The 25,667-nt window shown below is 40.7% G+C and overlaps 1 protein-coding gene across 1 annotated transcript in view; it reads right to left on the minus strand.

Annotated features, from left to right (window-relative positions):
* Window positions 1-25,667, minus strand: part of LOC135708192 (chaoptin) — a 358,531-nt gene that overhangs the window by 135,071 nt on the left and 197,793 nt on the right. Inside the window, exon 2 of the mRNA XM_065230201.1 lies at window positions 21,198-21,342. Coding sequence (XP_065086273.1) covers window positions 21,198-21,342 — 145 coding nt within the window. The remainder of the gene's footprint in view (window positions 1-21,197; window positions 21,343-25,667) is intronic.

The raw sequence follows: 25,667 nt of genomic DNA on the forward strand, positions 1-25,667 counted from the left end.
TGAAGTGTTCCCACTTCACTCGGACATGGAGCATAAGGCTAGCTTTTTCTAAGGCCTTAAGGTTGTTTAGTTCACTAGACTTGAAGTGAACTAAATAAAAATCATTAGAAATTCCGTTGCGCGAATCGCCAGGACGGGATTTTATTTTCATTTTGATTGCTTGGAGTGGCACAACTCCAAGTAATTTTGCCAGTTCATCCTTTCATGACAACCTTGAACACACGTTCAGTTTTGGTGTCGTAAGTAAAAAAATTGTGCTTCTTCTCAGTAAGATACTTGAGAAGACATTTAAATCCGTCCAAGGTTTCAGCCAATACACGGCATTCACCCCGACGTCCAATTTGTAGTGAAAACTTAACTTTCACGAAATTCAAAAGTTCCATGCGAAGAGCATGGAAATCGGTAGTGGTTAGCACAATAGGGGGAATCTTTTCCTTCTTGGCATTAAGCCGGGAAAGTTTTCTAGAATTTTTCTTGGATGATGGATCATTCTCATCATCCGTGAGCAAATCAAATTGATTAATCAAATTAATTTCTTCAGAAGGGGGCTCAAGAGTTTGCCCCTTTCTTTTGCGTTTAGGCGCCATGGCGGCAGTAAATTTTTTATCCAAATCGACTTCCAAGCAGATTACTATAAGAATCTGAAGGATCGAAGAGGAATTTTCCAAATCGATATCCAAGAAGGATTACCTCGGGTAGGGTCCAAACAAGGATCGAAGAGGAATAAGAGGAGTTGAACAAGGTAGAAATTTTTTACAGGTTGAGCACTGAAAAGTGCCGTTTAAATTTGTTGTAGCTTTAGGTAGTAGTAACACTTCCTTAAGCAAAAAGCAAATAGATCCGCACGGCAAGAGAGCACGATGCGGACTGCAGGGTGATGAGTTGAAAAGACACATCGCACTTTGACAAAAGCAAATTCACCCGAGATATCATTATTTTGTTTTCACTTTCTATCGCTTCTCCCACTTCGCAAACAAATACACCCAGACAACCAGAAGTCGTATAACAATGTACAGACAGTATCGTAAATTGCTACAGTTTAAGTCAAAATCGCATATTAGAATGGCATACCTCGCATTATGTTTAAGTTAAATCGTATAGAATGCAAATTTCCGACTTATATGCGATGACTCATTTTTCCGTCGTACTGTATCACAAATTTAATCGGATTACATCGTAAGACTTTTCAAAATGGATTTGTTATTACAGATCAAATTGCATATGATGTTAAATCAACTCCTTTAAAATTAAACGAAAATATGCACGTATATGGCCTCCACTTTTGTACGTATAAGCCATTTCTTTGCATTCTATACGACTTGTTTGTTTGTATATATGTTTGTATATCACGAAAACAACTTTGAATATACGTGCATTCTGGTTGTCTGGGCAGTTTCCGACCTCGCACCTCCACCAGTCCAACACACCGGAGCGTATGAGTGATCACTAGAGAGCACCTTAGAGAGTTCGTTTGCTTCAACGAAGAGAATCACCCCGGTGAAGACTTTGGTTGTTAGTTTGTTATTTTAAAATTTGGTGAAATAATAATGTACACCTTTTGGAAATGCTTATACGGGAAGTGCATCAGCACACCATTATTGAAATTTGTTTCGGTTTAGTCGACAGACAGACATGGGACAGAGATCGATTAGGATCATTGTGGAAGGTGGAAGTGTTGGCAACCGAGGCGATCGACTGTATCCAAAAAACGGAAGTGCTATTGGCCAGTAACTGTAGAGCGGTACAGCGGGCAGGTATCACCATCGGAGACATGCCATAACCTCAAAGCGGCATCTCCCTGGTGGAGGACAGCAAGTGCTACAGGCGGAGAAAAGCCAGAAGAGTACGGAAAGTTGTGAGAGCGGAGTCGTTGGCTAAGTGACAACAGGAGTGGATCACGGCGGAGAACGGCAGATGGACACGTAGACTAATACAGATTTTTTCGACCTGGGTGAACAGAAAACACGGGGACGTCAACTTCCACCTAACGCAGTTCCTGTCTGGCCACGGCTGGTTCAGGAAGTACCTGCATCGGTTTGTCACCCCTCTGTTCGTAGTGTGGCTACGTAGATGGAACGCTGGAGCATGAAGTCTTCGGCTGACATAGGTTCGAGCCAGTGCGAAGGGAGATGCTCGTCCTCAATGTGGAGAATGTCGTCGATGAAATGTGTCGAGATGAAGGCACTTGGAATGCCGTCAGCAGCTGCAGCGAAAATGGAGAAAAAAGCAGCGATCTAGATGCCGCTTCAAGTTGAATACCGTGACCACTTTGAATGTTTTTCCATTTGCCCTGCAAAGCACAACATTCACAACCATCTCTTCGGTACCGTCCTCAAACCGCACATTTTTCTTCGTGAAAAAACTTCGCACTTTGTCCCCTTGTATACGTTTTCAGCCATTTTTATTGATGTTTTCACTAACTCACGTCAAGCTCTGCCGGAATCTTTGGAGAAACAATAGCGCATTTGCGCTGCCATCTTTCTCACGGAAGTGAGTGTATAAACAGACAAACAGTGAACTGTCATCATTCTCACTCTCTCGTGCTGTGTCTAACAATCTCTCCAGTGGTGCCAGAAAAAATATCCGAGGAGGAAAGCAGAGATTCAACCCAGAGAATGATATCTCTTGCACCCGGGTGATTCTCCCCAGAGAATTTTCAACCCTGAAAAGATACCCCTTTTTACGGCAACTGATTTTACACGTAACGTGCACGACACGTTACACGTACACGTACACGTAAAGGATGACTAACAAACCATGTTAAATAATGATTTCTATTTGATGGCTTCCTCAGTATTGGTTTAGGGTAATCCACATGGTCAGTTGTAAATTAACTGACCGATTACCCTTGACTGAGAAAGCTATAAAAAAGAAATGTCCCCCATATACCAGTCGAAAAACCTACTAAATGTAAAACCAAGTGCTCCTAGACTAAAATGTTTGTTACTCGACTAAAAGTACGTTTATTGAGCTGAATATTGCGTCTGTTATGACTCAATTTAATTTCAAAATTGGCGCTCGTATATGTCAGTCTAAGACTAAATAAACATGAATTTCCCTAAGTGTGTAGTACAGAGAGGCATCCAATTCTAATCCAGGAACGGTTTTTATTGCTCGTATTTCTTTTTGCAGATTCCTAGACGCTGGGGTTTTGATAAAAGGATAGGTTAGAAAGTTATTTCGGCCTAAGCGTCTTTTTTTGTCCTATCGATCCAGAGAACATTGAATCGTCACATAATGGCCAAAAAGGGTTCAAAATTTCCTAAAATTAAATATGTCAAAATAACGCTAGTTTTTGGTCATTAAAAGGCTGGGTAATCGATTGCGCGTGGCTTAAACCACCGGAGAGCCTAAGAAGTATGTGCTTTGGGCTGTTTTACCCCAATTTATACTATATTTTGGACAAATTGTTTTTTGTTTTATTAATGTTATTTTTCGTAAAATATTCATATATTATGCACAGTTCAGGAGGAATGAGTCATTTTTTTTTCTATTTTAAACAAATCTATCATTAAATTTTCAATATACACTAAATTTCAATCTATCCTATCTATTCTTTCTATTCCCAACTTATTCCTTCTGGATGCAAACAATACGTGCACTTTTTTGCAGTGTTCAGTTCATTCGCGAAGTATTCTGCCATACTCAGTTTTCAACGATCTCATTAAACGAGAAGATGAACCACATAATTGGTCGCGGGGAAAAAAACATCAAACACATCATGGAGGAGACGGTAACGCACATTCACTTCCCGGACTCAAACCGATCGACCCGACGGAGAAGAGCAACCAGGTGTCACTGTATGGTAGCAAGGAAGGTGCCGAACAGGCACGATGCCACCGTTGATTTCAAACTGCTGATCCTAGCCTCGGAAAAGCCTCACCGGACAATGAAACCCCCAACGTCGAACAGGTGGAAAAGGAATTATTGTTTTCTACTCGGCCCAAGTTGTATTTGTCGTTTGGAGAAGGAAGCCACCCACTGGCTGATGGACTTTCTTTGCGAGAATATTGCGCATCAAATACAGCTGGGAATATCAAGCCGAACCTAGTGATCCATCACCACCACCCATTCCTCCTACACTCAAAAAATTTGTAAAGATAGTATAAGGTTTAATCATTTTACTGATGCAAAATTTGAAATTTTCTTTCCACAGGGCTCAATCGGTTCCAAAAGGATCCTGATTATCCTCCCAAAATTTTAACTCCTTTAGTAAGAACCTGGCTTGGCACAAACCATTTGAAGTTTATATGGAAATTACTATGTGGAAACCATAATTTCGGTTCATATCAATCTCAAAATTCACCAGTTCACTCTACTTCAGAAAATGATAACGGAGCTTGTTAAATATTTTCTCAGCTACAACTTTGTTCAAGGCCACGATTCGATCAAATGTAAGGAACAAAAAATATTAATGATTCAAGTCACTGATGTCTTATCATTATGCTCAATCAACTGTTCAGCAGGCAACATTGGTGTTTATGGCGCATAGTATAGAGGACAAAAATCATGGCTACTATGTCACACTGCAGTATACAGTGTTGCCCACAATACACTTGCTAAATCTTGCCATAAGATTATCAATCTTTTAAACAATTAATAACTATTTAATCTGACGTTTGGCTGAAAAACGATTTTCAGCAAAGTTGTAGCAGATAAAAATTCCCATAAGAATAGCAATAGAACCTGTTAACAGTACAATATAGAAAAAAAGCTAGAAGACAATGAACAAAAAGTTTAGTTTTCCCATTGTTATTTCAATATAAACTTCAAATGATTTGTGCCAAGTCAGTTTCTTATCAAATGAGCTTTAACTTGTGGAGGCTAATCAGGACCTGATTTAAAACCGTTTGAACACTGTGGAGCGAAAATTTCAAAATTTGCATCAGTCTAATGTACATACACTAATCTGATTTAAATTTGGCTTCAAAGGTATACTAAGTCCTAATAGAGGTGTATAATTCGTTCAGTGTATACCATATCTTGCTAACGCAGTTCAGTTTTGCCGTCTCTCGGTCGTTTTGTGGCCTTATAAGATGTAAATTTTATTTTTTTTTTTTTTTTTTGGAAAACACCATTGGAAAGAACTTTTAACCTGAACGACGATGAATCCCTGCCAGGACACGCACAAAAAACACAGTTCCTCCGTCACCAATGTTCCAACCGGCGCTGCTGGGCTACATAAATCGACAATCGACGTTTGCGACCAGTTTTAAGGAGGAGGGTAACGTGCCAGTCCATGTGCAGATTGCGCACTATTTAAAGATCACCTGAAGGAGATTCTATCGGATCGGCAAATCCACACGGAATCTCAACAAAATTGAAAATTTAGGACCTAATCAAATTAACCATGTGAAAAATCAACAAAATTGTTGTTTAGACCTTTTATTAACAAATACTTATGAAGATTTTTGTGTAACTGAATCGTTAAGTCCCATATGGTGGAATGAAATGTTTCACACAGCAATAGAATATTCTTTATTCGTTCACATAAATGAAAGAACCAACGACTGCGAATTTGATGAAATCTTTGAACATTGTCGTTTGGCAAGCAATATTAAGAACTGCAGGAAATGTTGAATGTGCAGTTGACGTATTCTACAATGTGTTGCTTGAAATCATACTTGAAGAAGTGCCAACTAAAAGAAGAAGACGTCAGAGTCATGCAAAACATCCGGTTCGGTACAACAGGGAACAGAAAATTTAAAAAAATCGCAAGCAAAAATGCCGTAAATTTGGCTGTGAATATGACATTTGAGGAGTGTAATTTAAAAACTGAACTTGCAATAAAATCTCGACCTAGGAACATCTTCAATTATGTTAAAACCAAATTAAAATCTGATAATTTTCCATCAAAGATGCATTTGGACGATAGGGTAGGTGAGAACACGGATGATACATGCTATTTGTTTACAAATTTCTTTCAAAAAATCTATACTACGTTTTCAAAAGAGGATCGTGACCGTGAATATTTTGAATCTTATTCAGAATGACATCAGCGTAAGTCAAATCAAGGTTCATGATATCTTAAATGCTCATGATATCTTAAAGGATGCATCTAAAGGTCCTAGCCCTGACGATGTTTCGCCAGTTTTTATGAAAACTTTAGCAACTGAACTTACTGCTCCATTATTTTGGATTTTCAATATGTCACTGGAATGCGGAAACTTCCCTAAAATATGGAAAAACTCGTTTTTAGTGCCTATCTTTAATTCGGGCAATAAATTTGACATACATAATTATCGTGGTATATTCAGAAACTTTTCGAGGCGATTGTTAATGAAAAACTCTTTATTAAAATTAAAAACAGAATAACTACTATGCAACATGGCTTCTTTAAAGGCCGTTCAACAACTACGAATTTGCTCGAATTAATTAATTATTCCTTGAATGCAATGGATAACGGAAACCATGTAGAAGTGTTGTACACAGATTTCAGCAAAGCGTTTGATCGAATTGACATACCCATGCTTCTTTTTAAACTTCGAAAAATGGGAATTCATTACGCACTCCTCAAGTGGCTTGAATCATATTTAACTGACCGGCATCAAATAGTAAAATACAAAGGAAAGACATCAAATCTCGTTGATGCCACTTCATGAGTTCCTCAAGGCTCCCATTTAGGTCCTCTTTTATGTTTTCTCTTCGTCAATGACATATCTTCCATTATAAAGAAATTGAAAGTTTTAATCTATGCTGACGACATTAAACTGTGTTTTGAAATAAAAGATGCCAAAGACATCATCATATTCAAAGAGGAAATACAGATATTCCATATTTGGTGTCATAAAAGCTTGCTACAATTATATATAAAAAATGTAACTCAAGTTAGAGTAATTGGTTAGAACATGGAAAATCTCGAGATCCTGACCAGATAGAAAGTTACTGTCTTCGGCAAACTTGTTCAGGGGGTCAAGACTTTTTGGCTGGTGGACAGTAGCCCAGAACTTTCTCACCACGTCAGGATCTCGAGATATTTTATACGTGAAAATTTCACGTGTATACTAGCAGCGCGTAGGGAGAAAATTCTGAAATATTTAACACTAAAAATAGGCTTAAACCTCCTGACAAAGTTGTTCAAGACAGTAACTTTCTATCTGGTCAGCATCTCGAGATAAATCACAGGCGAGAATTTCACATTTAACTAGCGCTACGTAGGGAGAAAATTTTTAACAACTGGCCACGAGCTAAAATTTTGTTATATCCTGAACAACTTTGCTGACAACAGTAATTTTCTATCTGATCAAGAACTTGAGATATTTTATATGCGAGAATTTCACATGTATACTAGCACCATGAAGTGATAAAATACTGAACTACTGTCCACCAGCCAAAAGAGCTTGACCTCCTGAACAACTTTGTCGCAGACAGTAAGTTTCTATCTGATCAGGTTCCCAAGATATAACATTTGCGAGAAGTGTACAGAAAATTCTTAACTTCTGTTTACTAGCTAAAAAATCTTTATCTCCTCTACCACTTTGCCGAAGACAGCAACTTTCTAGCTGATCAAGCTCGAGCTTTTGAATATGTGAGAAAGGCACGTATAAACTAGCGCCGCATGGTGAGAAAAATCTGAACTATTGTCACACCACAAAAAGATCTTGACTTCCTGAAAAACTTTGCCGAATACATTTACTTTCTATCTGGTCAGGATCTAAAAAAAATTTATATGCAAGAGTTTCACATGTATAGTAGCGCCACAAAGTGAGAAAACTTTGAACTACTGTCCACCTGCAAAAAAAACCTTGACCTCCTGGACAACTATGCCGAAGACTGTACCTTTCTATCAGGTTGGGAACTCGAAGTGTTTACTGTAATCAAAGTTTAGCTTGTTTAGATAAAAAAAGTTTTTTTAGAGGAATACATATTGGTGGGTTCAGATCGATTGGTAAATTAGCAACGAAATGGCAATGGAAAACTCATGTGTGTTGTACAAAGTACAACAGCGCGAGTAATGGAGGGTTAAGGAAGCAAAATAGTAGACAAATGCAAAATTGTAAGGGACTTAGGCGTAATACTGGACACCAAACTTACATTTGTAGAACATTATAACACTATCATTAGCAAATCAAATAGCATGCAGGGCTTCATTAAGAGGTTCAGTTACAATTTTCAGGACCCATACACTATAAATTTACTGTACACTACATATGTAAGACCGATTCTGGAATACTGCCACATAGTATGGACACTACCTTACACTAGCATACACGAAAAACGCATTGAGTCTGTCCAAAAGCAATTTCTTTTGTATGTTCTTCGACGATTAAATTGGACTGCATTTCCTATACCATCCTATAAAGCACGCTGTATGCTCATCAATCTACAAACGGAACGGCGTGAATTTGAAATGCTTTTCTTTATCAATTACACAATTTCTCATCGCATAGAATCTGCAACAAAACTTTCACAATTACATTTGAATGCACCCTTTAGACCCCTTAGAATTTGCAAATTATCCTATAGTTGCAAACTACTTCAAGCAATTGACTGTATCATGGCCCCTCATTGGTGAATTCATATCTCTCTCGATGGATAATTCGTCGATTGAGGATCAAGATATGGTCACTTTATTACAATGAAACTGTCGTAGTTTAATACCTAAATTAGACTCGGGGCGATATGAACTCACAAGGTACTGGCTGAGGCGAATCATAAGATGACAATAGAGTGGGTATTTTCTATTATTTGTGCGACGATTTCAACTTGACTATCTAGAACACTGGTGAAGCAACACGTATAGCAAAACCTCCTGCTCGAGAGAGCCGCCTTGACATATCTTTGTGCTCTAACTCACTATTATTAGATTGTCTGTGGAAGGTTATCAATGATCCCCATGATAGTGATCACTTACCAGATCAGTCAATTCAAGTTCCTTTTGACCTCACGAGGAACATTGATTGGCAAAAATTTGAATCGGCGGTAACTCTTGGTATTGATTCTACCACCATTGGACGAGTATCATTTCTTTACCAAACTAATCTACAAAAGCGCATTAGAAGCTCATAAACGACGTGTTCCAAGTGCATCCTTCAAAAGAAGACCCGCCACTCCTGGATGGGATGACGAATGCACAAAGTTGTATCTTGAGAAATCCGATGCCTTCAAATATTATCGTATACATGAAAGATCTGAGCTTTTTCAAAAGAATCTAAAGCTTGAAAAAAAGCTTAAAAACTTACTAAAAGCAAAGAAACGAAATTACTGGCGTACTTTTATCGAGGGACTTTCTAGAGAGAAAAAAAGGCTCGCTATATGCGAAACCGGTCATCTTCCAATGAGAGTGAAGAATACTCCTCCCAATGGATATTCGACTTCGCTATGGATGAACGCTAATGGATGAACCATTCACAATGCTGGAATTTTCAATGGCACTTCTTTCATCGAATAACTCTGCTCCGGAAAGCGATATGATCAAATTCGACCTTCTAAAAAACCTCCCCGATATCGCTAAAAGACGATTACTTAACCTGTATAATTCATTTATGAAATTCAATATAGTTCCACCAGCATGGAGACAGGTTAAAGTAATAGCTAATCAAAAGCCTGGGAAACCAGCGTCTGATCACAATTCTTACCGTCCGATCTCTATGTTATCATGGCTGAGGAAATTATTAGAAAAAATGATCCTATCAAGCCTTGACCATTGGGTTGAATCAAACAATAAACTTTCAAATACGCAATTTGGTTTCCGAAAGAGTAAAGGAACAAACAATTGTCTAGCGATGCTTTCATCTGATATTCAACTGGCCTTTGCGCCAAAACAAATGACGTTCAATCTAGGTCAACTGACAACTTCTAGAATTAGCTACATGGACTTACCCAAAGGTTCATGTTTAAGACCCTTACTTTATAATTTCTATGTCAAAGATATTGATAGCTGCTAAGATAATCTATGCACGCTTAGACAGCTTGCAGACGATGCCATGGTTTCCCTGAGAGGTTTACGTGTGGAAATCTGGCAAAGACCATTACAAAATTTCTTAAATAATCTGTCTTTCTGGGCAATAAATTTACGAATCGAGTTTTCACCGCAAAAAACTAAATTGGTAGTGTTTACAAGGAAGCGGTTTCCAGCCCAACTGCGTCTAAATCTTTTGGGCAGAGACATTACCCAATCTTTAACCTTCAAATACCTTGGAGTCTGGTTTGATTCAAAATGCACTTGGGGTACCCATATTACGTATTTGAAACAAAAGTGTCAACAAAGGATCAACTTTCTACGATCAATTTCCGGGACATGGTGGGGTGCTCACCCGGAATACCTAATTAAACTGTATAAAAGGACTATTCTTTCAGTTCTTGAGTATGGCTCTTTTTGCTTCCTCTCAGCAAGAAAAGCCACCTAATCAAATTGGAACGCATTCAATATCGTTGTTTACGTATTGCCCTTGGCTGTATGCATTCAACACACAATATGAGCCTAGAGGTCCTAGCGGGTGTAAAACCCCTGCAGAACCGTTTCTGGGAGCTCTCATTAAGAATATTGATCAAATGTAGTGTCAGTAACAACCTTGTAATTGAAAACTTCGAAGAAATGCTCGAATTGAGCATCCAGTCTAGATTCGTGCAAATCTATCTTAATTATATGTCATCGGATATTAGCCTTCCTTGCTATAACCCCTCTCGTGTATGCTTTACTAACTACAGTTCCCCCATTGACTATGATCTCTCCATGAAACAGGCTATTCAAGGAGTTCCAGATCAACTTCGACCTATCTTTATTCCCCGCTTTTTTGCTGAAAAGTACCAACAAGTCAATTTTTTTTTTTTTTGTTAATTACTTTATTTGTACAGGCACATTCGAATAAACCTTACAGAGCCAAGTTATCATTTTCTTTACACATTATAAATGTCTTAAATCTAAAATTAAAGGATTGGAACCGATTACTCGCGGTCTTCTCGAGGTTAGTGGATGACAATTGTTTGGATCGGGAGAGGGAAAAAGGAGATTTGGAATATGATTTATGATTCAAAAATTTCACTATTTCTAAAACAAATACTTAATCCTATCGACGTTATATCAACTCTGTAATTATACAATTATTACAGAAACAAATCTACAAAAAACAAAATACACACACACATACAAAACACAAACTAAACACAAGGTTAATCAAACTTACAATCTATGGTTAATATTCTTCAAGAAAACATATATGAGTTGCATAAACTCCAGATCGCGTCTAGCCAAAATATCCCGAACTGGAACATTAGGTTGTCTACCTCGAGCCCGAAGGGAATCGTACAGTTCAGATCTGACTCCATGATGCTCAGCACATGACCAAATAATGTGATCTGCGTCCTGGTAACCTTGTCCACATTCACAGAGATTGCTGTCTCCCAACCCAACACGAAACAAGTGAGCGTTTAACGAATAGTGATTGGACATGAGGCGAGACATCAGACGAATGAAGTCTCGACCCACATCCAACCCCTTGAACCAAGGACTCTTCGACACCTTAGGGATGATCGAGAATAGCCATCGTCCCAAACTTCCTTCACTCCATTTATTTTGCCAGCTGGCGAGTGACTGTTGACGATAAATGAAGAAAAATTCATTGTAGGCGATTTGTCGATCGTAAATATCGCCTTGCATAGCGCCCACCTTAGCAAGTGAGTCCGCCTTCTCATTGCCCGGAATCGAGCAATGAGATGGGACCCATGCAAAGGTGAAGACAAAAGATCTTAAAGATAAAGCACTTAGAAGCTCTCGTATTTTCATGAGAAAATACGAGGAGTGCTTTACCGGCCTCATGGAGCGAATAGCCTCGACAGAACTGAGACTATCCGTAAAAATAAAATAATGATCTGGTGCAAGTGAGGCGATCGTTTCTAGCGTACAATGTATTGCCGCCAGCTCAGCAACATATACGGAACAAGGAGCTTGAAGCATTCGAGAGGCGCTATGAAATTCGTTATAAATACCAAAACCAGCGGACGCCTCTATTAGTGATCCATCTGTGAAGAACGATCTTGCGGAATCAACTTGGCCAAACTTTGCAGCGAAAATTGACGGAGCAATCATGGAACGATGATGCTCTGGGATTCCGCGAATCTCTTGCGTCATTGATAAATCAAAATGAACAGAACTGTCGAAGTCGGAGAAGCAAACACGATAGGGATTATGCTGCGAAGGGCTGACATCCTGTGTTATGTACACGTAGTACAATGACATAAAACGAGTTTGAGGGTTTAGCTCAAGAAGCTTCTCAAAGTTTGCAATCACCAGTGGGTTCATAATTTCACAACGGGTGAGGAGCCTGAGAGATAATTCCGAAAACCGATCAGAGAGTGGCAACATGCCCGCTAACACTTCGAGACTCATCGTATGAGTCGAGTGCATGCATCCTAACGCGATACGAAGACAGCGATACTGGATCCGTTCCAGTTTGATGATGTGGGTTTTAGCCGCCGACTGGAAACAAAAACTACCGTATTCTAAAACCGATAAAATCGTTGTCCGGTACAACGTTAGAAGATCTTGCGGATGGGCTCCCCACCCCGTTCCGGTAATTGTTCGGAGAAAATTGATCCTTTGTTGGCATTTCCGCTTCAGATACTCAATGTGGGATCTCCAGGTGCATTTTGAATCGAACCAGACCCCAAGATATTTGAAGGACATAGAATGAGTGATCGGTTTACCCAAAAGTTGAAGCTTTGGTTGTGCTGGGCTATGCTTCCTAGAACAAACGAACTACTCAGTTTTCTCCGTGAAGAATTCGATACCTAGCTGGACAGCCCAAGTAGACAAATTGTCTAAGGTATCCTGTAAGGGTTCTTGCAGGTCAGTCTCTCTGGACCCTGTCATAGACACTACTCCGTCATCTGCAAGTTGTCTCAACGTGCAGTTGTCCCTTAGACAATTGTCAATTTCTCTGACGTAGAAATTATACAGAAGGGGGCTTAAACATGAGCCCTGGGGGAGACCCATGTAGCTAAATCGTGAAGCTGTAGAGTTTCCATGAGAAAAGCTCATATGTTTCTCTGACAGCAAATTGTACAAAAAGTTATTAATTAATGGAGAAGGGCCACAAGCGTGGAGTTTGTCTGAAAGGACTTCAACCGATACTGAATCAAAAGCCCCCATCCAAGAAGACAGAAGCCATTTGCTCTTTATTAGCAAAAGCCAACTGGATTTCAGTGGAAAGCAACGCGAGACAGTCGTTCGTTCCCTTGCCCCTACGGAATCCAAATTGAGTATCTGAGAGTAGGTGGTTCAACTCAACCCATTTGTCCAGGCGAAAAAGGATCATTTTCTCCAACAATTTTCGAATACACGATAACATCGCAATGGGACGATACGAATTGTGATCTGACGCGGGTTTTCCAGGCTTTTTAATGGCTATAACTCTCACCCGCCTCCAATCATCCGGAACAATATTAAGCTCCAGGAACTGGCCAAACAAGTTCAACATGCGCCTCTTAGCGACGTCTGGGAGGTTCTTCAACAAGTTGAACTTGATTCTATCAGCCCCCGGAGCCGAATTGCCACACGAAAGGAGCGCGAGTGAGAGCTCCAGCATTGAAAAAGGCTGGCTGATCTCGTCTACCGAATTCGTCGTTTCGCGAGGAATCATCTGTGCTGGCACAGAATCATACTTTTCGCGCGAACTTGATAATCCAACTATCGGAGTACTCCTCGCTCTCGTTGTTTGAAGAACGGTTACGCATCCTTCGCGCCGCATTCCAAAGCGTATTCATCGACGTTTCGCGCGATAATCCGTCCACGAATTGCCGCCAGAATCCGCGTTTCTTGGCTTTGATGAGGCTCTTGAGTTTGCGTTCAAGAGCCGAGTACGCTTCGAAATACACGGGTGTTCCACGTTTCCGGAAAAGCTTAAACGCGTCGGACTTTTTACGATAAACCTCAGTGCATTGCTGGTCCCACCAAGGGGAAGGAGGTTTCCTACGGAAAGACGTTCCTGGAACCGGCCGAGTTTGAGCTTGGAGCGCGCTGTCCAAGATCAGATTGGAGAGGAAGTTATATTCCTCCAACGGTGGAAGCCCTTCTACCGACGTTAGGGCATCTTCTATCACATTCTTGAACTTTGTCCAATCGATATTACGGGTAAGATCGTACGCGACGTTAACGGGTTCCGACGGATTGAACCCACTGGCAACTGAAACTTTGATCGGCAAGTGATCACTACCGTGGGGATCTTGGATCACATTCCACGTGCAATCCAACGATAATGAGTTAGAGCAAAGTGTGAGGTCTAATCTACTTCCATTCGAGGGTGGGCCAGCCAAACGTGTTACTTCTCCATTGTTAAGAACTGTCATATTAAAGCTGTCGCAGAGGTCATATATCAAAGTAGAACGGTTTTCATCATACAGTTCCCCCCAGCCTGTACCGTGGGAATTAAAATCTCCCATAATCAACCGTGGAGCAGGAAGTACCGAACAGATATCTGAAAGTTGTTTGCGATTAACAACGGCTCTAGGAGGAATATAAACAGAAGCAATACAAAGGCTCTTACCTTTAATAATAGCCTGACATGCAACAACTTCAATACCTGGAAATTGTGGAAGATTCACTCTATAGAAGGAATGGCACTTTTTGATCCAAAAAATTACCCCTCCTCCACGCGAATCCTCACGATCCAGTCGAATAATGTTAAAATCATAAAAAGGAAGATCGATATCTGAAGAGAGCCAAGTTTCACAAACAGCAAATGCATCACAATCATGATTGTGAATTAAAAACTTAAAAGAATCTAATTTAGGAATGAGACTTCGACAATTCCACTGTAGAACAGTGATCAAATCCCCGACCTCGTTTGGAAAATTATCCATCGAAGGAAATGATTGCTGCAATGAGGGGCCACTTCAATGTCAATTGCTTCAAGAGGGTCTTCACAGAAGGAAGCATTGCCAGAACAATGCTTTTGAGAGGATCAGAAATATTGAGGTACTTAAGAATATCGTCCACAATTTTATCAAATGAGAACAACCCGGATGAAGAAGGGGCTTCTGTTCTTAAAAATGGGCCATCAGGGGTTTTTGATGTCCCCGGGAGAGATGGAAAGTTCTGGTTATAGTCAGTTCTGCGGAAACCAGGAGGAGTTGAAACTTCCTTTTTTTCCATCACTCCTTGATTTGGGCAAGCTGATTTGGGGTTCCTTATCTGCAACTTTCCGCGAACGGATGCGTTTTCGTTTCCGTGCAGAACCTTCCGGAAAACTGAAAGAAACTCCCTCCTCAGCCAAGTCAGAGTCAGACTCGTCATCAGACAAAACAGCAAAGGGATTTTTGTCGTTGGTTGATGGTGTGGCTGTTTTTAGCATTGCTGCAAAAGACTGCCTGGAACGCTCCTTAAGAGAGCGTTCTAGTTTCTCCCCGCGTTGTTTGTACGCCGGGCACGATGAGAGACCATGAGGAGTTCCCTTACAGTACACGCATTTTGGTGCAGTGACTGTGCAGGCGCCATCCTCGTGCTTCTCCCCGCATTTGGAACAGCGTGCCTTGCTGCCACAGTGAGAGGCCGTATGTCCCAACTGTTTGCAATTTTGGCAGTTCATGACCCGAGGAACAAACAAACGCACAGGTAGCCGAAGTTTTCCCAACTCGATGTAGTGAGGAAGGGCTGAACCAGAAAAGGTCACCCGAAACGAGTCTGTGGGGGTAAAGCTTTTTTTACCCTCGCTGAAAGATACTGAGTTCAGCTTCTGGACTTCCAGTATCTCAACCGTGGGAAGCAAGGGGTTCTTGAAACGGCCAACCGCTTGCTTCGCCAAGATCTCGGGGGTCAGACTCGCTTCGGTCACCACACCTTCGATCTCCACATTACGAGCTGGGATGTACACTCTATACTCGAGTGTAAAGAGCTGGGAGGCAGCAATCTCGTTAGCTTGTTTCAGGTTAGAGACGACAACACGAAGTTTATTGTACCTCACCTTCGAGATTTCGGTCACGGCCGAGAACCGCTTCGTCAGATCATTAGTAATTTGCATTACATTCAAAGGTTTCTTTTTGGGCTGAAAGTAAACAACCCATGGGCCAGTCGAGTCTTCTGGGTAGGCTCGCGATCGGGGGCTTATCTGTCCCTGTCCATTACCAGACTGAGATGACGAAGCAGGGATGGCATCATCTGATTTCTGGGATGACAGACGTTTTCGACCCTTCTTGCTATCGCGTGGCAAAGTGGTGTCATCTTCCGACAAAACGTCCATTTCGTCTTCTGACAAAATGTCCATTTTGCCGTACTAGTGGGAGCGAAAAACGCTCTACCACTGCAACGATAATCAAAATTACTCGGACACAATACACGAGAAAAAAAAAATACAAACACAGAAACACAAACTTAAAATTTAACTAATGGGAGAAAGAAAGAAACAAGAACAAAAACTTATCTGATAATCCTATACTACTACCACCGAGCGTTTACACAGCAGCAGCGGAGCGACGCGCAGCTTTGATGATCTTCGATCCGCGTGTGCGGGCGGTCTTCGTTGGTGTGTGCTTGTATGAAGCTCGGCACTCAGCTGAACACACGAGATGGATGAGCGGTTTGAATGTGGAGGCAGATGCTGACGCTCGATGACGATGATCCGTGTGCACAGGTATGCGTGACCACGCACCGATGGTGCGCAAAATGGTTGGCGAATTGGCAATCGCAAAAACAATTTTCCTTCCGATGATGCCGAAAACACACTTTCTTCTCAGAAAAAAAAACTCACTTTTTGATAAATTTATCGGGAATTATGCCAGGAATCACTAAGCGAGAAAAAACTGATTATTTACGTCAGATAATAGCGAGAAAACTTCCAAATTAACGGAGCGCGAAATAAGTCGACCGTACTTCTTGCTAGGACGCAGTGAACAAGTCAATTGCAATAGAAGATTTTTCACTGATGGATCACGCATTGATGGATCCACTGGCTTCGGCGTCTTCAATGAATACTCAACCGCCTTTCGGAAACTTCAGGAACCTTGTTCCGTTTATGTTGCTGAGCTAGCAGCAATCAACTTCGCATTGGGGATGATTTCCGATATGCCCATAGACCATTACTTCATCTTCTCGGATAGTCTCAGTTCGATTGAGGCTATTCGGTCGATGAAACAAGGTACGCACTCATCTTATTTCCTTTCAAAGGTAAGGGAGCAGATGAGTTTGCTGGTCGAAAGATCATATATGATTACCTTTGTATGGGTCCTCTCACATTGCTCAATCCCAGGCAATGAGAGGGCAGACTCTCTCGCAAAGGTGGGCGCACAACAAGGTTGGCAAAACGATTGGATACTTAAATTGGGGTGAGTCGTTCCACTTGTATACCTCTGATAAATAAACGGAAAACATTATTTTAAAAGATCAATATCGCTGAAAAATCCACCAAATGAATGTTTAGAGTCTCCCTTTCATTTTAGGCTAATCCCTGTATTTACGTGTGCACGGACAACGAGACTAACTCAGAGAGTGAGGCACTTTTGCTTAGTTGAATGAAGAAATGTATCAAACCGTACACTCCCGATTATAAGTTTAAGGACACTCCCAAAAAACATGCTAATGTGTTATGTTCATATCTTTGTCATTTTACGTCCAATTTTCGTTCTTTTTAGAACAATTGAAAGATTTTGAATCGAAATATGAAGAGTCATATCGCTCAATATAATTTCAAATTTTGTATACCAAAGGTTCACCCAAAGTTACACTATTTTTCAAAATTTTCTCTGAAGAATCATGATTGATTTTCTCAGAGTTGAGTTGAAAAAAATTTGAAATTAAAAGTAGTAGTAGTAGAACCCATATGCTATACCATTCATACCATTCAAATAACCTAAGGAGATCAAAAAATTGGACGTAAACTGAGAGAGCTTTGAAAAAAACACATTTACATGTATTTTGGGGGTGTATTTAAGCTTTTAATCGGGAGTGTAGGTTACTCAGCGATAAGTGAACTACGCTTTTGGAAATTTCTCCAGACAACCGAGTAAAAAAATCTCACGACTGAGATAGTCCTATGGCTCGCCTGGCTAACTCGTGTGTATATATTTTATACATTTTACATTACATTACACATTTTAGACGAACCGAGTAGATTCTTCTCGTTTAGATTTAGGATAAGTTGTATGTAACTATAAATTCGAAGTCACACTTCCAGCAGTGCAGGAATAGCGGTATAATGAAAGAGATGATAATTACATATTATCAGGCCTTTTCTTTATGACTTTGGATGTACCTACACACTTAGATTATTTGCCGAGATGGGCACCACCGAGCAGCACGGTATTTTATTTTGCTGGATCTCAGCGAAAAACTTGCCACGTGGTGAGAAAATTCTTAGCTACTGACTACCAACCAAAAAGACAACTTTGCCGAAGACAGCTACTTTATAGCTGATCAAGATCTCGAGCCAAATATACGAGAAAGGCACGTATATACTAGAGCAAATTCTGAACTATTGTCACCCAACAAAAAGATCTTGACTTCCTGAAAAACTATGCCGAATACATTTACTTTCTATCTGGATCTAGAGATATTTTATATGCGAGAATTTCACATTTTCGCAAAGTGAGAAAACTCTGAAGTACTGTCCACCTGCGAAAAGGCCTTGATCTCCTGAAAAACTATGCCGAAGACAGTACCTTTCTATCTGGTTGGGAATTTGAGATATTTTATATGAGGATTTCTCGAGTATACTGAAATTCTGAATCATTGAGCACCAAGCAACAGGCTTTGATCTCCTGAAAAACTTTGTGAAAGACAGTAAAGTTCTGTCCAGTTACAATCCGGAATCACTTCTTGTGTTGCAGTGGCATGAAAAGTGACCGCTGCAAGAATTATTTTACAGCGGTTTGTTTAGCTAGGCGCTTACTTTCTGTGGTATAAATTTCACGGTGTTTAGTGCAGTGAGTCAAAAATTATTCCAGATGAAAGCCGAGAGGAGAGAAAAAATTCTGCACACCCACGCCAAATCAACCGTGTATGATGTGCTCAAATGTTTCAGGGAGCGAAAGAGCGTAGATCGAGTGCCTCAAGGTAAGCGTCGTTGTGGAACATATGACCGCAAGCTGAACCAGAAGGTGTTGAGAACCGTCAGAGCAAACCCTGGACTATCAGATAATGAAATCGCACAAAAATACGCTGCTGCTCGCAGTACCGTTCGAAGAATTCGTTTGCGAGCAGGATATCGTCCTTATCGAGCCAGCAAGCAACCAAACAGAACGTTGAAGCAAAGTTTCGTCACCAAAACTCAGGCTCGGAAATTTTACCAGCAGGTTTTGACGAAGTACCAAGGATGCCTGCTCATCGACGCTGAAACCTACGTCAAAATGGATTTCGGACAGCTTCCTGCCCAAAAAATTATACATGGCGACGGCACGAGGAGATGTTCCTGCGAAGTTTAAGTTTGCTTTTATGGACAAATTTGCCAAAAAAAAACTGATGATTTGGCAAGGGATATGCAGCTGCGGAGCAAAGACCAAAGTGTTCGTGACGAATAAGACGATGGACTCGAAGCTGTACAAGGAAGAATGTCTCAAAAACCGCGTACTACCTTTCATTAAAGCCCATAAAGGTCCCGTGAAGTTTTTTTTTTCCAGATTTGGCGAGTTGCCACTACAGCCAGGAAGTCATCCAATGGTACCGCGATAATTACGTAGATTTCATCGATAAAAACATAAATCCACCTAAATTTTTTTAGGTGTTTACTGTAATCAAAGTTTAGCTTGTTTAGATCAAAACAGGTTTTTTGAGTAATACTCGTTGGTTTCAGAACGATTCGTATCTCGGCTGCAAAATGGCAATGGAAAACTCATGTGTGTTGTACAAAGTACAACAGCGCGAGTAACGGAGAGTTGATTTTTGGAGGTTGACAAAGCACACCGCATGTCATCTTCGACGTCTAGTGCAGTAATCTTTTCGTTTTCTTTTGCAACATTTGGGAATTTATTATTATTATCGAACAGGTTTGGGCTGAAGGGTCCCTGAATTTTTTGAAATTTTGCGCACATGTTGAGTTAATGGAAATATGAGCGAGAAAAAAGCGTTGGGTAACACAGCGAATCACATAGATCCACAGCTTCGCCAAACAACCAACAACAGATATAAATCCGTAAAAAATAATTTCAATAAAGGCCAAATGAATTCGAAATAAAATTAGCAGCCCATGATTGCTCGGCAAGACTCCCTCATCGTTGGAATGAGAGCCAAACCCAGACTCGTTGCTGCTGAAATCAGGTTGGCTACAAAACCCCACAATCAGCAACCAACCAAATGGACCGAAAGCATTCCATTGAATTTTCAACCCACTGGCATTTATGGTTGAGCGGCTAGCGAGGAAAAAAAAGAACTCAAGCTTCCTTTTTCCATGTTCCGGTGCAAAAGAGGTACATTGATGAATCTTAGAACCACGTTCACAAAAAGCCGGACCCAATGTAGGCAACCATACAACAACCTTTCAATTTATCACCATCAGAACAAGCCCACGGAACCCCTCAAGAGAATCCATCTGCAGCGTGGGGACTGACGGGTGAAGCCAGCCGACCAGCGCAGCACAGCGCAGCGCCCGGTCATCAATCATTCTCAAGTCGTCGTCGTCGTTGTCGTTTTCGTAGAGGGTGCACCTACTGTGTGGTTCTATTCAGGTAGGTGACTTCCGTTTGCAGCGACGATGACGACCAAGAAGGGAAAAAAAAGTTAAATTTTTCTTTCCGCTCAAAAGGCCCCAACTAGTGCAGTCACCGTAGTCGTGGAAAGTTTCTCTGAGCCTTGACCGACGTACAGGTAAATCTTGATTAACTGCTGTGGTAGAATTCTAGGAATTTTCAATCATGGATTTTGCGTCATTGTGCATTGTGGTGACATGTTGCGCAAAAAAAAGCTGAATTGGAATTCTGCTAATGAGGTATATGAGTAATTTAAATGGGTTAAATTATAATTATTGATCACATGATAGTGGGGACAAGTCTGATGTACAGAATGGAATCAAATTTTGTCCCTTTAGAAATTCTCAAGTGACGATAAAAATAAATAATAACTTGCTTTGGTGTCCAGTTCTCTGTACAAACATAAAACTCCAGTATTTTTTTTACCAATGCTTCCCATAAAATCATAACCACCCCATAATAATAGGAAATCAAACTGTAATGGGACAATTATGCTTTTATGTTCAAAATACCACCTCTTAAAATAAAAAATAAAAAAATCCCATTTTCCACCACAAAGGACCACCGCTGTTTGGACTCCTACTTACTTGAAACTCTTCTCGGAAATGTCCTGAATCTTGTTATCGACCAGCTTCAGCGACTCGAGCCGCAGCCCCTGGAACGTCTCGTCGTCCACGTTGTGTATGAATGTTCGTGACATATCAATGTGCTTTATCGTTCCGTGAAGGAATTCTGTGTAAAAAAAGAGAACGCAAGAAAAGAAGAAAAAAACATCAGAAACTTATTCAATACCGATTGATTTTGGTGCGACAACCTGTCATGGGCGGACAAAAAGTAGCTTCGCCAAAACAACACTGCGTGGGGGGTAACAAACGATTGGAAATTGGCTTCCCATAGATTTCGGCCGAATTGAAAGAGAAAAACCAATCGAGGGAAATAATATGGCCTCAAATTGTGACCTCACCACGTCGGAGGGGAAGCAGGATAAGTTTCCAGCTGGCTACCTGTGCCTGTTGTCCTTGTTGTGCGAGTAAGGCTTGCTGCTTGATTCAATTATCCATCAGGAATTTTCCGGTGGGGGAGGGGATAATCGAATTGCGACGCATTATACGCAATTGGCTTTCGGTTTTAACTTTTCCCCACTTAAATCAGGATGTGTAACGAAGAGAATTTTCATTACAGTTTTGGTGACACGGGGCGGAAAGTTTCGAGTGGTTCTTAATGAATTTTTAATCAATTAGGTTTAATGAGTAATTCAATTCGGGGTAATTTTAGCTAGTGGGGATGAATCTACGCCAAGTGAAATCCTGAGTTGATCGCTTCCTGTCAGTTATCCGATCCATTTCGGTCTTTTTATTGGTGCTATTGTACGTTTTCTTATTTTTTGTAGGATGATTATTTTTAATTGTTCAGCACATCTCAGGGTTGCTTCTAATTAATTAATTTATAAATTTATCTTTATTAGGGAGGCTTTCAGCCTGGGGCTGGTTCGCCTCCAATAGTGCGTTGCTTCTACTCATTTGCTATAAAAACTAGGGTTTTGGAATTTTGAAATCGTTAAATGTTATAATGATATGTTGTACTAGTAAGTTACAAGAAGAGGTCGTAAAGTAAGTGTTTGACACATGAAATCTATCAATTTTACTTTCAGAGCGTCACAGTAATCGATTTTATGATTCGTGAGCGTTCACTCAGAGTGAGCGCTCACGAATCTCCAAATTGCTAATTGTGATGCTCTGAATGCAGCATTGAGAGATTTCACAAATCAAACACATCCTTTACAACCTCTTTTTATAACTTTCAAGTATAAATTATCATTATAACGTCTAATGATTTCATAATTCCGAAAAACAATGTTTTATAGCAAGTGAGTGGAAGCAAGCCTGCATCTAGCATGTAACTAAGGCTTGCACGGTTACAATATTTCTTTGATTTCTGGGGCAGCATAATTTATTAAAATGTACATTAGCTTATTAATTTATTTATTTGATAAGGCTCAACCGAATTAACTTTGCAGAGCCGAGGATTCTTGGTCACTATACAATACATCTTAAAACTATAGTCAAAAGGTACAACACAATAAACACTTTATCTTCCGCTATCCAAAAAGCCTCCTCCATCAGAACTGGAGCCGCTTCCAGTAGGTTCATTGTATGGCAAATTGTTGTACGCCAACGAGGGTCAGAGTGCGTCCATTGCAGCAATGGACGCAAAACGTGGTCAGCACTCACACACTCATCACGAAACGGTTGCTTTCCAAAGTCGACGACGCATCGACCGAAAGAACTGCTGATGAAGAACAATGAGGAGGACCACACAATGGTTGCTGCCGAGAAAACAGACGATCGCGTAGCACACATCGAGAGTGGCCTGCTTTTGTCGACAGCCGAGTGAACACTGTAAAATGTACATATTGTAAATATTATATTGTTAGTAAATGTTTAAACATAAAATATCAGCATTTGCGTACTCCACGTTATGCGTTTGAGTGATAAATATTGAGTGATTATAAGCCAAAGGTTAGTATTATTTTTCGGCTTTGTAAATATTTATTTTTCAGTAATTTATTAAAGTTATTTTCGTTTTTGTTTAATTAATTCTATTAAAGTAAATTTATATTCAATACAAGGAAAACAAGCAATTCGATTATCTTGCTATAAAAAAATAAATTCAAATTTTGAGGAGCCTTAATACCAACCTTCTCAAATAAAATTGTTTGTTGCTGCTGTCATCACCACCGACGCTGAGTTATGTAGGAGCCCACGTGCGTGGCTATTGTGTAGGGGTTGCCATTGATGTGTCGCTGTTCCAGAAAATCTTCAAAAGGATTCTGGGCACATAGTGACACGCTTTTAATAGACAATCGCCCGGAGTAGTGAAGATCGTGGCATGTCACCCGTTACTCGTGACAAAGCGTTTCGAGTTAAAGTTAAGTGCTATTTTTCTGATCTTAGAGATCGAAATTGTGATAGTCTAGCGTCACCATATGCTCGCCAAGAGCTGGTCGATCCGTCGAGTAGAGTAATAATATGGTGAGCCGTTTTTCGTGGTCCACAGTTCGGAACACAAGTGTTATTCGTACTAGTACGACACGAGTGCAGGAACGGTCAGTGTGTGGCTTAATAAAACGCCGAAAATTTCTTTGTGAACCGTTGGACCTTAACTAAAGACCGTTCAGATTAACGTTAAAAACTTCACTCGACCGTTGTGAGACACTCGCAGTAGTTACACAAAGGCCCTTTAGCCACCGAATCTGAAATCCCCCCGTCGACTGGAAGCCCAAAACAGCTGCGTACACCCAACCGGGGGATGTAAGATTCGCTTACAATTATGTGGGATTCATCATCAGAGGATGCTAATGGAGACCGCATGAACCGAGGATGCGATATAGCTAGCTGCGGTCCAATGCAAGAAAATTGGAGACCGAAAAATGTAGAGTGTATTAGTGAGGTAAATTAGTTATGTCGAAAAAAATAGGAATCAGATTGCCGACTGTGGACTCGAACCACAAACTTTGCGACTTTGGTGATCTGAATTAAGTGTGTACTGCAAGTTGTGGAGTAACACCGAAAAATGAAGCCGATGAAATATTGAAGTCTGAGCAGCAGCACATCGACTGATAAGGTTTGAATAAATTGTGCGCCAAAGCAAATACACCCTTGTGAAAAATCACGCTTGTTTCAAAATGACCCCCGTGAAACATAATTGTTGTACTTTACCGGAAACCTGTGTAAAGTTTCAACAAAATCGAAGATTCTTTGCGCATGATATCGGCTTTCCTCCATGCTGAGTGAACCCCCACACAACGTGACTGCCTCGCGCAGACAGCAGCAGGCGGCAGCTGGCAGAGCTGACTAGAAAAAAAGAATAATGAGCAGTTCATTTGGTTAGCAATCAGTAATGGCTAAATAACTTTTTCCACAAGCCTCGGATCGTTTTGCGGTCTTCTAAGAAAAGTTTTCTTGTAAAATTTCCTAGCGAAAAATTGGGTTGGTTTATTTTTAGAGGATAATGGGTGACATCACCAGATTTTTATTTGAAAATGTATGTTTTCCCATAGAAAATCCTATGTAAAATTTAAACCGCTGGCGCTAAAATATAGTTCCACCGACCGACCTGAAATTTTACACAGTTATTCTAGGACCCAGAAGGACCCCGGAAATCATACTGGAATTGGAATTTGAATTTTGTCCCACCCTAGTGCATATTGATAAAATTGATAAATAGCAGATTTATAGCGATGGACCCAATCTTAGCTCCATGGGCCAACATTAGAGCCATTTACCCTACAAGTCAAATTATTATTCAAGTTCAATTTTTCCTTCTATTTATAGGCTAACATAATTTGTTAAAATTACGTTTTCAACTTTAATTTTAACAAAAATTGTTCCAATTTAGTTTAACAAATGTTTGGAGGACATTTGCTTTTTTTTTTCACACAAGACGCATTCCGCGCCAAATCGTATTCGGAGCGTCAGTACCCTCTCAGGTTTTAATGAAACTTTCTGGATGACTTACCTTACCAATCAGACTAAGGCGTTGTTGTCCTCTGCTGTCCGAAGAAGTCGTCTCCACTCTACTCGATCCATGGCCACACTTCGCCAGCCTCGTAGTCTGCGAAGGGTCCGCAGGTCACCTTCTACTTGGTCGATCCGCCCACTGCGCGCCTCTTCTTCTTGTTCCTGTTGGGTCGCTTTCTAGAACCATTTTCACTAGGTCGTCGTGCGGCATTCTTACGACGTGCCCAGCCCACCGTAGTCGCCCAATTTTTGCGATGTGGACGATGGATGGTTCTCCCAGCAGCTGGTGCAATTCATGGTTCATTCGCCTCCTCCACGTTCCGTCTTCCATCTGCACTCCTCCGTAGATGGTACGCAATATCTTCCGTTCGAAACCACGAGCATTGTCCAGGTCTCGTGGCCGTAAAGGACGACCGGTCCAATCAGCGTCTTGTAGACAGTCAACTTCGTGCGGCGGCGAATTTTATTCGACCGGAGCGTCCTCCGGAGTCCAAAGTAGGCACGATTCCCTACCATAATGCGTCTTTGAATTTCTCT

The sequence above is a fragment of the Ochlerotatus camptorhynchus genome, unplaced genomic scaffold (genome assembly GCF_037179485.1).
Source record: "Ochlerotatus camptorhynchus isolate MF236.1 unplaced genomic scaffold, CSIRO-AGI_Acam_v1.1 ptg000026l, whole genome shotgun sequence".
NCBI lineage: Eukaryota > Metazoa > Arthropoda > Insecta > Diptera > Culicidae > Ochlerotatus > Ochlerotatus camptorhynchus.